Source organism: Leopardus geoffroyi, chromosome D3, assembly GCF_018350155.1.
Source record: "Leopardus geoffroyi isolate Oge1 chromosome D3, O.geoffroyi_Oge1_pat1.0, whole genome shotgun sequence".
NCBI classification, from domain to species: domain Eukaryota; kingdom Metazoa; phylum Chordata; class Mammalia; order Carnivora; family Felidae; genus Leopardus; species Leopardus geoffroyi.
In genome coordinates, this window is record NC_059339.1 from 14,936,102 (window position 1) to 14,952,630 (window position 16,529).

Here is a 16,529-nt window from a genome sequence, read left to right on the forward strand (position 1 = left end):
GCCAAGATATTTGAAAGAGTTAAATATCAGTATAATTTGATACCATTTACCTCTCTTTCATACACACATATGAATTTGATGCTTTCGGCTACATTTATTACATCACATTAGCTGAACATTTTAGTAAGTACCTGCCCTGGATGGGCCATGAACTAAAGAGTAGGAGGTCGCTAATCATTACTGAGATACTTTGAGCTACTGTGGAGATAAAGTTTGCACAGCTTATCCACACAATCCTTAAGTCTAAGTCATCCATCCATTTGCTTTGCCCAAACTGCACTTCTTTTTAAGTTTATTTATTTATTTTGAGAGCAAGCAAGAGAGAGAATGAGCAAGGGGGGGGGGAGAGGGAGGATGGGAGGAAGGAAAGAACAGAGCAGGGGAGAGAGAGAGAGAGAGAGAGAATGAATGAATGAATGAATATATCCCAAACAGGCTCCAAGGCTCCACTCTTTCAGCACAAAGTGCAATGCGGGGCTCAATCCCATTAACCCAGAGATCATGACCTGAGCAGAAATCAAGAGTTGGCCGCTTGACTGAGCCACCCAGGCAACCCCAAACTGTTCTTTAACATAGGAGTAGATAATATTCTTGTCAAGGCAAAACAGAAAGGAGGGGATAATGCTTTTATTCTTACCTTCTAACAAATCAGAGGCTGAGCCTAAGCAATATTCCATCACCAACTGTAATAGATTAAAATAATAACCAGAATAATCACAGTTAATAAGAAACTGCTAAAACCAACCAAGTAACCATGAAACTAAGACTACTAGAAGAATAAGTATTCTGACCTAATTGAACCTGGATTAAATTTTGGTCATCTGACACTAACTCATTTTTATAACTTTTACCATATAGTTTTGTTATTTCCTCCTTCGAACTGCAATGTTCTAACACTATAAGTGTACTGGACATGAAATGGTCAAGCTAAGATTGCCACTTATTTACTAGTTTCCAAACTACCTTGTTGCAAAATGTTTTAAGGTAGCTAGGTTGCAGTATAAGTTAAATTTTGTAACTTGGGGAAAGTGGCAACCAAATATATGAGCCAATATAACCTATGCTGGGAAATACTAATTAAATAGAATAAACCAGTAAGTAGTAAATTTCTTATTTTCACATTTAAAACAGTTCTAAACAAGAAAATATTGTTTAGAACTCAATCTAAAGACGTAGCCTGCTATGTATCGTTACCTTATCTTGCAAGTCTGACATGGAATATTTAAATTTTTATCTTAAAACATTTCTTTTTTAAAAAAGCTTTTTATTGTTTATTTTTGAAAGAGACTGAGAGTGAGCAGGCAAGGGGCAGAGAGAGAAGGAGATATAGAATCCGAAGCAGGCGCCAAGCTGCAAACTGTCAGCACAGAGCCTGATGCGAATTCACGAACTGTGAGATCATGACCTGAGCCGAAGTCAGATGCTTCACCAACTGAGCCACCCAGGCGCACCTCACTTAAAACATTTCTGGAACAATATTATTAAAATACTATTGATACTTTTTGGGTTTGCAATCTTGGGAGGCTTTTTAAAAGCAAAAAGGAGAAAATTCTTTTATTCTCATCTTAGATTTTTTTTTTTATGTGTCCCAGACTACTGATTTATAAACAAGATCAGACCTATGAGTGCTCAGTGACCAATCTCTACACATGTGCACACACACTCCTACAAATTATTTTCTTATTCTCAAAAACACCATATTTTCCTTTTGAAATACAAATTTCCTATCATCAACTACACATAAGCAATATTAACATATTAGCTCTTTTCATTTAAAAAATTAAGGTAAAAACATAATCATGTATTATGTACTTTGTACATAATTTAGAAGAATAAGAGATAAAATTATATACTACATGATACGTAATGTTATAATCATAATATTATATATTATTACAGTATATAATCATATATTACATATGATTAATATATTGGTATTCTTCTGTATAATTCCAGTAATTCCAGGTACATAATACATATCATACATATTACATATTATTATGTATAATAGTTATATGTTTATATCTAAATTATTAAATTTTTATATACCTATATGTAATTAAATATATAACTATACATAATAGGTTAACATTATTCCATTACAGAATAATTTAAAACAACATGAGAAATGTAGGTGTTTAAAGTTTTGACATATTATAGTTTTCTGCTTGACATTAAAATAAGCAGAATCAGAAACATTAATTTTATTTATTTTTTAAAGAAGTATAGTTGATGTACAATATTGTACTGGTTTCAGGTATACTTCACAGTGATTCAACAATTATATACATTATGAAATGCTCACCACCCTAAATGTAGTTACTATTTGTCACCATATGAAGTTACTATAATATTATGGACTATATTGCCTATGCTGTACTTTTTATCACCATTATTTTATAACTGGAAGTTCGTACTTCTTTCTTTTTTTTTAATGTTTATTTTTATTTCTGAGAGATCGAGAGTGTGTGAGTGGGGAGGGGCAGAGAGAAAGAGGGGGACACAGAATCTGAAGCAGGCTCCAGGCTCTGAGCTGTCAGCACAGAGCCCGCTGCGGGGCTCGAACTCACAAGCTGTGAGATTGTGACCTGAGCCGAAGTCGAGCTGACTGAGCTTCTGTTTCTTAAACTAAGTATATTAGTATGCATATCTAACTTCCTTTAACTAAGTATGTAGAATATTAACATAAAACTTTAAAACCAAATGGAGAGAAAATGTTTACAGTTACAGTTATATTTTTTAAAATTCCATGTTAAGTCTATATTTTTGTCACGTACATTCTTTTCCCTACTATTCGGTAACACGAGGACATCTGAACTGTGGCTGGTTGTTTGCTCCTGACATTAAACAGCTCTAGTTGCTCTACTTTTAAATGATTAGGTCTGCTTTCTAACTTCCTTATTTCTTCCTTCTGGTCACATTAGTCTTGTGGCTGTTTGTAGGCATGTCTCCAGCAGTTTAGTTCCTATGAGCTCCTTCTATTTAGCCTATCAAATCCACTGTGGACAGAGACTAGTTAACCAAGCTTACTAGCACTCTATGTAATCTCAGAGTAAATAGGCTTTAAATAAGAGCTCAGAGGATTTTCTGAAGACTCGAAACACATGAGATTTACCACTTAATTTTGTAACATTTATTCTGCATGTTTAAAATCCCTTTCTTGACTCCTTCAAGATGGTGGAGATTGCCAGAGAACTGATTTCCAGATAATGAGATACTCCTCTGACTAATTTCTTCTGCTCAGAACAGAAGCAATGGCTCTAGATATCTTAAAAGCTTCTTGAAAAGAAATGTTTAAGTATTTTGTTGGATAGTTGATCTAGGAACAAAAATTCCATTCCCTAACTGGAGAGCACGTATAGGAAAGCACTTATACATGGTAACTTCTCAACAAATGAATCTCAGTAAATGTTAGGTTGGACTTTAAACTGGAAGATGCAGTTTGCTAAAGCACAAAGTGTAGCTTCTTGATGGACTCAACAGTGCCTAAGGTGTTAACCTAAAAACAGAAGCGCGATCGTGTAAAAATATACTCAACGGACAGAGTGGAACAAAAGACTTATTTCATTTTACTCATATGCTAGGCCATGTTTGAAAATACTTAGACAGTGATGGTAACACCAAGCACGATTCCAAATTTTGGGGGAATTGGAGTAGGGGGGTGAGAAATAACGAAGATAAAAATTCTAGGATGAGAATAAAAGGCTCTTTTACTTTTGCAAATAAACCATTATGAGAGGATATTAAAATTTCACTGTTTGTTGATTATAGAATAAAATTTCCCATAGGCTAGGCATCATATTGATCTTATAGAATGTATACCACATGGTACACTCTGAGGTACTAACACATGTTGAATACTGATAACAAAAGTCAATGGGACAAAAATGAGACTGACAATTTTACAGATCAAAAAGATAATAGAAAAAATAGAAAAAAAATTTTAACAGGAAATAAACAACACAGGTCCTCTGACTTACCCAAGCAGTGTGTTCTTTCAAGTAACAACCTTTATACTCAATGGTATTAGGATGCTTTAATTGTTGTAAAAATTTGACTTCCTTAAGAATATCTTGCCATTTCTATTGAAGTAATAAAGCAAATGATACAATGTTTAGACTGAAAATAGTATTTTATTATCAACTATACGTATATAATATTCTTTTTGTTATTTTAAATGCACAAAGTAAATGTTTAATAAATGAAGACGCGGTTTAAACTTGTGTTATTTAATTTTAGTACCTGTAAATGGAAATCTATTAGCAAATATAATAAATCTATTATACTAACTTATGTTCTATTCCACAAATTAGTTGACTGAGTTAGAATATTAAGAATATTTATTATATGCTCTACAAAAAGGAATAAAAAAGATATGATAAAGTAACGTTTAAAGAACTTTGTTTCTACTGTCAATTTCATACTAACTAGATTATGTCAGTTTAGGTACACAACTGTCTTTAACATACCTCATTTGCCTGCTTCCCACTATAGGACATTTTCTTAACTGCCACCACCTCATTGGTGTAAGCATTTGTGGCCTGTGTTGAGAGAGTAGAAGAAAAAAAAATAAAATAAAAAGAATGAATGATGTTTCAGCCACTTTAACATTTGATTAACTTCATTATCACAATTTAAAGACGCTGTAACTTTTAGGCTAGAGAGACATTTCCACCCCACCGTAAGGTACAACTTTTCTTCATCCTTATCTATATACATGCAAATACTATAACATAAAAAAGGATTAGGGTTTAACAAAATATATCCAATCAAACAAAAACAAGGCAAATTTCCAAAACGTCCACACTGGCTTCACCATGTGAAACGTCCATCAATGGACAATCAATTAAATAAATGTGGTAGGATCATATAATAAGGTAAACATTAAAAGAATGAGGTAATCTATATGAATATAGAGTAAAATGGAAAGATGTAAAAAATACAATGACAAAAAACAAGCTGTATACTATCTTACTTTTGCCAAAGAATAATAATGTGATGTATGTGAAGAAAAAATATGAAAGAATTTATACCAGAATATATATCAGTGATAATCCCTGGAGGAGTGCTGTCTGATAGAACTTTCTGTCATGATGGAAATGTTTTGTATCTACATTGTATAGGATAGCATGTGAAATGTGGCTAGAGTGACTGAGGAAATGAAGTTTAAATTTTAATTAATTTAAATCTAAATAGTCTACTACATTGAACAATGCAGAAGATAAATCTTAAAAGGGACTTTCACTTCCAAAGGCACTTATATTTTATAATGAGAACGTATTACGTATATACATACATATGTGTGTGTGTATTCATCTACAAAGATTGCCTTGGCTCATGATATCTCTCTTTATCTTTTCTACACCCAAAATACAATAGTTCACTGAAAGCACACATGAAAATAACAGGTCAAGTAATAGTCTTCCTCCTACTTAAGAGATTTAAAATAAATAATTTCCTTAAAATTTTCAGAAAAATAAATGTCAGACATTCAAAGATTATCTAATTTTGGCTTTCTTTTAATAACAGGGCTCTATATCAGTGACACACTCCTGATATAAGTGAGCTATTCTGGTGCTATGATATTATTATTGTAAACCAATAAAGCTATAGTGGTGTTTCTGAGGTAAGAGATTAGAAATACACTCCCTGATAAAATCAGGTCATCAATTTTAGAGAAAAATGCATAATCAGTTTCTTAAATACACTTAAAGAAGCTCCTCAAATAAAACTGAATTTCTAATTAAAAAAAATTTTAAATCAAAAAATAAACAATAACTTATTTATGTAAAAAGAATTCAACCCCAGAGTCTTACTGAATGACAAACTGCTGACAAAATGAACACTTACTGAAAAAAAAAAAAAAATTTTTTTTTATAAGCTCTAAAGGTAAAAGTACCTATTATAAAAACAAGGTGTCTACTAGTTAGAGTTTTCAAATCAGCAGGCCTCTACAAAGGCACTTTTTTTAGATATTTTGTTAATTTATAAGGTACAGATGGACTTTTGTTGAAAACAAAATCTCTCACATTTTGCTGGCTTTTAAAATTTAACACTAAGACAGTGCTTATATGACAGCAACAAAGAAAAGTTGATGCGAATTCAGTATTTCAATAAAGGTTAGAGTGATTGTATCTGAAAAGCGGATATTTTGGGGATGAATCTATCTACTGTGCAGCTTAAGCAGCCTGGGAAAGGCTTAAGAAATGCTTAAGCAATGAGTAATTTTAACTTGCAGGGTTTTTTTTTTTTTTTTTTAAACCAAATCTTTAACCTTTATAAAAAGAAAAAAAGAAGGACAAAAATGGAATCAGATGGTATTATCTAATTGCTTATTAAGCTTATTTATAATCAATGCTTATTTGGAACCAGAGACTTTTGAAAAAAGAATCTCTCTAGAATAAAAATACATTTCTTTACATTTACAGAGTAATCATTACTTAGAACTTTGTAAGTATACTTGCTTACACAATCTGTCTACTGGAGCACAGACTTGAAAATTGAAAAACATTTCCATGTTGATTTTTCTTAGATGTGAAATTTATTTTTCAAGTTTTTATTTAAACTCCAGTTAAACATACAGTGTAATATTACTTTCAGATGTACAATTTAATGATTCAACAATTCCATACATCACCCGGTGCTCATCAAAACAAGTGCACTCCTTAATCCCCATCACCTATTTCCCCCACCATCTGACACCCTTCCCCTCTGGAAACCATCCATTTGTTCTCTATTGTTAAGAGTCTGTTTAGATGTGAAGTTTTTAATGCAATTTTATACTGGTTAAAATTCACAAATGAAACTTCAAGGAAAAATCAATGTTTTAGTACACAGAAAGGAAACTATCAGTGGGGTCTCAGCTTTCTAGTACCTCATATAATATTATGAATGACTACCACTTCTACACATCTCAAGTGTTATTCTTTCTAAAAAAATTTTTACTGTCTGTTTATTTATTTAATTTTGAGAGAGAGAGAGAGGATGAATCCCAAGCAGGCTCTGCGCTGTGAGTGCAGAGCCCGATTCAGGGCTCCATCCCATGAACTGTGAGATCATGACCTGAGCTGAAATTAAGAATTGGATGTTTAACTAACTGAGCCATCCAGGTGTCCCCTTTTTAAAAAATTCATTTCAAGTGTTATTCTTAAAACTTATTATTCATATTTAACACTTCCAATAGTCTTAATGATCTCAGGGAGTTTAAGCAAGATCATTGATTCAAAAAATATTTAGAGTACTGTTTCTGATATTTTCTTAACCATTTCCAGCTACAATTAGATTACTGTCCACTTGTTGCTAATTTATAGAGAAACATAAGCATTAAAAATAAGTTTTTCTTTTTGCCTTAGTTATTAAGTCTCAACTAAAACTGAAAGGTAATAAGTATACCCAGAAGAACAGAACTTAATCATCAGCTTTAGGTGGATTATAGAAGATATGTTAAGTTCAACAAGGCAACAGTGGAAACGTAGAAGCTTCGTAGTTGTGTTTAAGTGAATACAAAAATAATCACACCCAGCCTGTTTCTATTTTCCTTTAATATAGAATTTCTTACTGTCTGATGTGTTAATACTACTAATTTCTGCATTACTTATGTAAATCCAAACACACAGATATTTTACCAAGTTAATAGCTTCCATTTTTTTTCTGAAAATATTCTCAGTTGATTGATTCTATGAGAGCTGTGCCAGCTTACAATTCACTTTAAACATATTTCTTGGCAACATTCTGTGTAAAAGCTGTAAACTACAAAAAGTCTAACACAATTATAGTGTTTAGGTATAAAAATGTTGGTTGCTGGAATCTGATCTTAATGGCTTGCTAGCATGGCTAGGATTCATGAAAAGTACTAATTAGCAGTACCAACTTCTCTGAGTTCTTTATGATTCATTTGTTCATTCAACAAATACTTAATAGGCATTCAAAAATTGTCAGGTATGGGGCTAAGAAGTGAGTAAATATGCCCAGTACCTATCTCTTGTATAGTGGCATAGAGAGTAATGAAAATATCATAACAAACAAATGTGAAATTGCAACTGTGACGGTTGCTAGGAAGAAGGGTATGTGTTACTCTGAGAAACAAAAATGGGAGGATGTGACTCTGGCAGGTCAGGCAAGGCTTCCCTGAGGAAATGAGGTTTCAGCTGAGAGCTAAAAGAGGAACAGGAGTTAAGAAGGAGAAGGGGAAGGGGAAACATTTTGGAGAGAACACTTTATGTGAAGATCCTATGACAATGGTCAAAAGAAAGCTATTACATTATAGCAAGGGCAATGAGAATGAGTGGGAATATGTCTCAAGTACAGACAGGGACCACATCATGGAAGACCCTGAAGGCTGGCTACAGTAAGGGTTTTGATCTCAGTCTAAGAACAGAGAGCTTTACAGAAAAAGATGATGTGATCAGACTCACTTCTTTTTCCCCTAAGCTCACTACAGTGTGGACAGCAGCCTAAACAGAGACCAGAATGGATGCACAGAGATGGGCTGGGATGCTACTGCAATTGCCCAAAGAAGAGATGATGGGCTTCTTGGTCATCACGGTATGAGTGACAAGAGGAAGAATCTATTAACAGTGAAGGAGGAACTACACATAAACATTGTGGCCAGTGAGAAATCTGTTTTTTTAAGGTGTTACCACATGACCATTATAGATAAAAAATTAAAGTTTTTCTAAATTTTACAGTAAAGTGTAAGTTAATTCTTCTTTAATCTGTTTTTTAGTGCCTTACGGGTATATATGGGCCTGTACTACTCACTTTTGTAGACAGGCAATACAATATACAATATAGTTAATGATTACATTTTCAAAACCACCCAAATATCTTCATTATTTCTCCCATCTATCATATCAACAAATAACATATATTTAGTGCCTACTGTAAACGGGCATTGGCTAGCCTTTAGAGTTGTAAAGAAATAGAAACAGTCCTCATTTTCAAAAGGCATATACTCTGGCTAAAGAGACAGGCCTTAGCTCAAACAGCAAATGAATGAGTAGGTCTTCTGTGGCCTATTATAAAGTAGGTCCCTAGTCCAAAGCTTTGCTAGTAAGTTTCAAAACATGCTTGGCTTATTGTAGTCATTCTAAAGGAGAACTTTGAGAGGGGTTTAGCTGCTTTTTAAAATATGAGTCAAACAGAGATTGGAACTACCTTCTGACTCTGGCCAAGAGAGACTCTGAGAGGATGAAGGAGTTATAAATAGAAGGAAAGTAAGAAAAGGTGGCTGAGGAAAGTGTCTTGGAGCAGAATAAATAGGCCACCAACAAACATATACAGAAGGTTTCCACTTTTAAACAGTTCAAAACCAGGCAAAACCAAATTATATTGTGGGTTACATATAAAGAAAAACTAGAGGGGTGCCTGGGTGGCTCAGTTGGTTAAGCATCCAACTCCTGGTATCAGCTCAGGTCTTGATCTCAGGATCATGAGTTCAAGCCCCGCACTGGGCTCCACGCTGGGTGTGAAGCCTGCTTTTAAAAAAAAAAAAAAAAAAAAAAAAAAAAGATAAACTAGAAAATAATCACCATAAAATTCAAAATAGTGGACTCTCCTAATATGAGTGGGGCCTCCAGAGTGATGGAAATATTCTATTTCTTGGTGTTTATAAAACACCAAGACTGGTGTTTATAAAAGGATTTACCTTTAAATTGTATATTAAGATATATGGGTATGTATTTATGCACACTTCTGTATGTATATTTGTAATTTAAAAGTCCTTTTTAAAAAAAAAAAAAAAAAAGCATCCCTGGGGTGCCTGGCTGGCTCAGTTGGTAGAGCATGTGACTCCTGATGTTGAGGTCATGAGTTCGAGCCCCACATTAAGAGTAGAGATTACTTTAAGTAAATAAATAAGCAAATAAATAAATAGACTTAAAATAAAAGCATCCCTGTGACTGAGGAAGACAGGACTTTGGGCCTTAAATACTATTCTTAGCCTAAAGACTAACAGAGAAGTGTTGACTAGAAAATTAGCACCCTCTTCAGCCATGGACGGTCACTCAAAGATAAAATGTACTTGAGTGGAAGCCAAGTATTAGAGGGGGGTCAAGGAGAAATGTAGTAGTGCTGAGCGCAGACATGAAGGGATGAGAAAGAGTTCAGGGAAAACCCAGGCTGAAGATTTGGCCAGAAGCAAAAAGAGGAGCTAAACATGCAATTAATAAAATCTCATTTGGAAGGACAACTGAAGATAAGCCCTACCTAGATGTCAAAACATAAAGGATCACCTAAAAGTCAAAGAGTTAAAACAAAACAAAACAAAACAAGATTCGATAACAGGTTGAGAGGAGAAACAAGCAATAAGTAGTACTTAAATATTACTTTGCTTTTATGTATTACTGTGCTCTCAAGGAAGTTTTTGTGACTTTGAGGAGGCAAACTTCTAAGGTTAAATAAGTAAATGACCAACTAAATTTTCTGTAATGAATTTCAGGTGATGAGCTAAGGTAACATTTCAGCCACTTCTCATTATTCTCATCAGAAGATAATCACATTCTGGGAATTCAAACTGACTTTAGGGGGCTAAGCCTTGTACCCTTTAACCTAAAACACTGACTTGACATGAAACGTTACTAAAAATCTTTGTTAGGCCATCTGTCGGTGTGGCCATAATGTTCATCCATCCATCTGCCCATCTGTCCATCATTTATTGAGTTCCTATTACTATCAGACATTATACAGGATACTGGGCATATAGCAATGAATAAGATAGACAGAACCCCTGTCCTCATGGTGCTTATGTCGGGGTAGAGACATACATGACTCAAAAATTCTCACACATAATTATTTAATTATAACCATGATAAACGCAACAATGTGTAAGCACAGGGTGCCATGAGGTCATAAAGGTCTTAATTTAGTGCTGGAAAGTTGAACGGGAAAGGCAATCTTGTGGATGTAATGTGACTTAATCTGAAATCTGTAGGATAAGCAAGAGTTAGGCAGGGATGGGGATGCAATGTGCTGAGTTTTCTAGGTGGAGGAATAGTATATAGGAAGGCCCTGAGGCAAAAAAGAGCTTGGCATATAGAGAAAATGCATAGGGCTCAAATTCAAGCTTAGAACATTTTTTGGAGTACCCTGATAGCAGAATCAGTTGATATAGATGCCACTGACTTTAATAATGCCTAGAATTCTAGGACTGGATTTTCAGCAATGACTGTTTGCCTCCACTGTAGACATTTAATTTGTAGAATAAACATTAAAACTAAGTATATTTTACAAGTAATAGAATGTGTAGAACTCAAACTTCCCTAATTTAATCTCTCTAAACCATTCTAAAATTACTTACAAAATAAACTGCTCCAAAACTTCCATGTCCGATTTCATGCAAACCAATAAAAAGTTCTTCAGGATCATCTTTGTAGAAGAGATCAGCAATCTCTGGGTCCTTTGGCACCCCTTTAGGCATGGTGACCAGTATTTGCAAACGTTTTGCTTTTGATATCCCACTCAGCCTTATCTCTCATTTATAAAATTTTTGGGTGGTAAGTTTTTAGTACCTGTAGAAAAAGAAGATTTGATATTAACTTATTTCTAAAACATCTTGGTTGGCTGCAATACAAATTAATATTAGAAAGCATCTTGGTCTTACAACTTCATAATAAAAAGACAAATAACTCAAAAGAAAAACAGGTAAAGGATCTGAATAGACATTTCTCCAAAGATACAAAAGTGACCACTAACACATGAAAAGATATTCCAGTTATTCTTTAGATAAATAAAAATTAAAACCACAGTAATATATAATATACCATTTTATACCCACTATGATGACTACTATCAAAAACTTAAATAACTATTGGCAAGGATGTGGAGAAATTAGAGCCTCCAACACTACTGGTGGGAATGCAAAATGGTGAAACCATTGGGAAACAGACTGGCAGTTCACCAAAAACTTAAACATCAAGTTACCATTTGATCCAGAAATTCTATTCCTTGGTATGAGCCCAAAACGTAAACACATATGTCCACACAAAAACGTGTGCATGGATATTGGTAGCAGTATGATTCATAGTAGCCAGAGGTGAAAACAACCCAAATGTCCATTTGGTGAATGATTAAACAAAATGTGGTACATCTATACAGTGGAATATTATTCAGGCATAGAAAGAAATGAACTACCGATATATGCTACAACATGAATGAAACTTGTAAGCACAATGTCAGGTTAACGAAGCCAGTCACAAAAGATGACATGTTGCACAATTACATTTATATAATACACCCAGAAGAACTAAATCTATAGAGACAGAAAGTAGATTATTGGTTGCCTGGGGCTGGGGGAAGGAGAGTTTGGGGGTGATAGCTAAAAGGGATGGGCTCTCTTTTTAGAGTGATGAACATGTTCTAAAACTGTGAAAAAAAGAAAACTGCGGTGATGGCTGCACAATGGTTAATATACTAAAAACCACTGAATTGTTATATTATTTTTTTTGAATTGTACACTTTAAATGAGTGAATTGCATGGTATTAAAATTGTACCTCAATAAATCTATTTTTAAAAGCATTTTGGTCTCATTAACATTTAACTAATAACAGCTAACATTCATTAAGCACTATTATGTGTCAGGCAACACTAAATTCCATATATGTATATGTTACTTTCTTTAATCTCTACAACAGCTTCATAATGCAGGACTTTATTATTTTGATTTTATACAACAAACTAAGGAAGACTGAAAGGCAAAACTACCCCCCCCATTATCAGGCAGGTAGTATTTGTCAGACTGGGGCTCAAACCCAGATCAAACTGTAAAGCCCATGCTCTTAATATACAATATGTACATACAGATCAGGTAATTAAGTAACAAATTGCCATAATTTGGAGACTATGCTAAATGTTCACTTAAAGAGGCAGGTTATTTGACTGCTATACAAAACATTCTGAGTTCAAAGTTTCTATTAATAAAAGCACATTATTTTGACATTCTTACATGTTGGTTGTTAATAGTTACACTTAGTTGGCATACATCCTTTGTATTTTTTGAAAAATATTGAAATATTAACTTTCACCTATATTTTTTATTATGAATACCACCTCCCAAGAGAATCAATCATTCCAACACACGGGACAGTTTCTGTTTCTTCCTTGACCCATCAGATTACTATGCTAGAAATTTAGTTATTGGCCAATAAAATTGTACTTTTAAAAACGTGAGTCAATAGGCTTCGTTCAAGGAGAAGAGAAAAGAGAGGGTCATTAACAAAGAAGTACAACTAGTTAGTGCTAAGAAGAATTTTTCTCTTGTGATATGACAGCCTTAGGTGACACTGTATATTACTTCGTATGGTTAGTCTAGTTAGAGCATTAGAATATGTAGGTCATCACCCTAAGTATCCATCTATCCAGTCAACCCTTTCCCTGACTCAACACATATTTGTCAAATGCCTAGTATGCCAGGCACATACTGGGTGTTGGTCCCAGATCAAATGGGATGTTGTCCCTGTCCTTAAAGGGCTTAGTTAGAGTCCAGTGGGGGAATAAATATTACACTATAATGATACAAATAACAAAATGGTTATAAATGATTGCTATGATAAAAAAGGAAAAAAAAACAATTAATAGAAGCATATAATTGGGTGACCCAGTCTCTTTTTTCTTGGATATGAAAAAGCATGCTTTTTTTAAGGAAAAATAAAAGTAGTTCTTTCAATATGGACGTATGGTAGAGTTGGAAGGAGAAAATATGAAGCTGGCGTTAAGCCAAGGAAAATCACAGTAAACCTTTTAAACAATATTAAGAAATTTGTACTTCATCCTAAGTATACTGGGGGGCCACTGAAGGTTTTAAACAGGAAAAAGGGATTCCCCTGCAGCACTATGCCTGTAATGGTGGAAGGTCATCTTGTCAATCCATGAATGCTGATAATCAAGCTTAAAGTCAATATATCAATACTATTGAAAAAGTGACTTAAGTCTAGTTATCAATCAAGTGACTAATACACAAAATATTCAAAAAGTGCTACTGCCACCACTGCTTATGTTTGAGAAAAGAAAAGAGAAACAATGCATTATGTCAAAGATATCCCTTTTGAAGACTGAAAAAAAAAAAGAAGTTATGAGATTGTTTTTAAGAAAAACAAAAAGATCTACGAACTAAACTTATGAGAAGTAAAATCTTTTCAATCGTCAAAATATATTCTAAACTTTTGAATATTTTGGCATCAGTGTGAATAAAGCTAAGTACTATGGATAATCATTTGGAGGAAACACATAAATCACTATGTCATACTATAGATTAAATTAATTCTCAAAAGAAAAGAATATTTAAATATAAAAAAATGAGAGCATAAAAACTTCTAAAATAAATTGCAGGTGAATATTTAATTAATAAGCAAGATATCAGAGGCAAAAGTTGTTAACTAAAATCAGTAAGTCTGACTACATACAATTAATAACTTCTAGAACTTAAAAAATATAATGAATGAACTTCTGCTTCCAGCCAAGATGGAGTAATGGGGACTGGATTTATTATCTGTCACCAGAAACAACTAACATTACAATAAAGAAAACAGATCAAAATTCTTCGTATATATAATTTTAAAAAAATGTTTATTTATTTTTGAGAGAGACACAGAGAGAAAGTACACAAGTGGGGTAGGGGCAGAGAGAGAGAGGGAGACAGAATCCAAAGCAGGCTCCAGGCTCTGAGCTGTCAGCACAGAGCCCAACGGGGGGGGTTCAAACTCACAAAAAGAACTGTGAGATCATGACCTGAGCTGAAATTGGATGCCCAACCAACTGAGCCACCCAGGTGCCCCCAAATTCTTGACAGATATAGATGCAAAAACTTGTAACAAAATTACAGCAAATAAAATTCAATAACATATAAAATGGATAATATATCACGAGTAGGTGGGATTCATCCCAGAAATGCAAAGTTGGTTTAACACTCAAAAATCAATGTAATTCACCAAATCAACAATCTGAAAAAAATGCAAAATGATCATCTCTATAGATGCAGAAAAATCATTTGACAAAATCCAATATTCAAACCTGATAAAAACTCTGAGCCAACCTGGAATAAAAGGTAATATCCCCAGCCTGATAAAAGAAATCTATGAAATATTTATAGGTAATATCAAAGACCAAATGATTTCCTCCTAAGATCAGGAATGAGGCAAGGAAGTCTGCTCTCAAGACTTGTCTGCAATATTGTGCTGGATGGTATATAAGTGTAATAAGGCAAGAAAAAAGAAATTTAAAAAGCATCAAGATTGGAAAGGAAGACGTTAGACTTTTACTGACAAATAACGTGATCACCTATGTAGAAAATTCAATGCAATCTACAAAAAGCTACTAGAATAAGTGATTTTATCAAAGTGGCAGAATACAAGATCAATGTTTAAAACTCAGTTTTACTTTTATATATGAATGGAAATCAAATCTTTTTTTTTTTTTTTTTTAATTTTTTTTTCAACGTTTATTTATTTTTGGGACAGAGAGAGACAGAGCATGAACGGGGGAGGGGCAGAGAGAGAGGGAGACACAGAATCGGAAACAGGCTCCAGGCTCTGAGCCATCAGCCCAGAGCCTGACGCGGGGCTCGAACTCCCGGACCGCGAGATCGTGACCTGGCTGAAGTCGGACGCTTAACCGACTGCGCCACCCAGGCGCCCCGGAAATCAAATCTTTAAAACATCACAATAGCATCAAAAATATGAATCCATAGGGATAAATCTGACAAAGAATGTGCAAGATCTATACATTGAAAATTACAAAATAAAGGTGATAGAAATTAAAGACTGAAAAGAGAAATAACTGTGATTATAGGTCAGAAGAATCAATATTAATTGTTCTTTAGAAAAAGAAATTGAGAGGTTGATTCTAAAATGCATATGAAAATGCTAAAGGACATAAAGTAAGCAAAACAACTTTGAAAAAGGACGACAAATTTGGAGGGCTGACATAATCTAATTGCAAGATTTATCATAAGGCTATGGTTATCAAGGCAGGGTGATACTGTTATATATAGACAAACAAATCAGTGTAACAAAACGAAGTCCAGAAGAGACCCTCACATTTGTGAACAAATGATTTTGGACAAAGGTGTGAAGGTAACTCAGTGAAGAAAGTCTTCGATGAATGGTGCTGGGAAAACTGTATAAACATATACAAAGAAAGGGATCTTTTTTGATCCATGCCTACCCATCACAAAAATTAACTCCAAACGGATTATAAAACTAAATGTAAAACATACAGTTAAAAATATCCTTGAAGAAAACATAGAAAAATCTTTCTGATGTTGGGTCAGGCAAAGATTTCTTAGACATATAAAAAGAGCATAATCCATAAAAGAAGTAATTGATAAATTAGGCTTCATCAAGATTAAAAACATACTTTTTTAAAAGACCTCCGTTCAGAGAATGAAGCCAAGCCACAGATTGGAAGAAATTCTTGCAAAATATGTCTCATAATGGAATTGTATCCAGAAACTATGAAGAATCCTCAAAACTCAATAAAAAGAAAGTAAACAACCCAATTTTTTAAATGGGAAAAAGATTAGAGGCGCCTGGGTGGC

General features: G+C 33.8%; 1 protein-coding gene across 3 annotated transcripts in view; it reads right to left on the bottom strand.

Annotated features, from left to right (window-relative positions):
- TAOK3 (TAO kinase 3) overlaps window positions 1-16,529 on the bottom strand; it is a 179,992-nt gene that overhangs the window by 77,505 nt on the left and 85,958 nt on the right. For all 3 annotated transcript variants that reach the window (XM_045457410.1, XM_045457412.1, XM_045457411.1), the window contains exons 3-6: window positions 11,297-11,507; window positions 4,470-4,541; window positions 3,981-4,082; window positions 638-683 (exon numbers count right to left, since the gene is read on the bottom strand). In XM_045457410.1, the coding sequence (XP_045313366.1) occupies window positions 638-683; window positions 3,981-4,082; window positions 4,470-4,541; window positions 11,297-11,416 (340 nt within the window). In that variant the 5' untranslated portion in view covers window positions 11,417-11,507. The remainder of the gene's footprint in view (window positions 1-637; window positions 684-3,980; window positions 4,083-4,469; window positions 4,542-11,296; window positions 11,508-16,529) is intronic.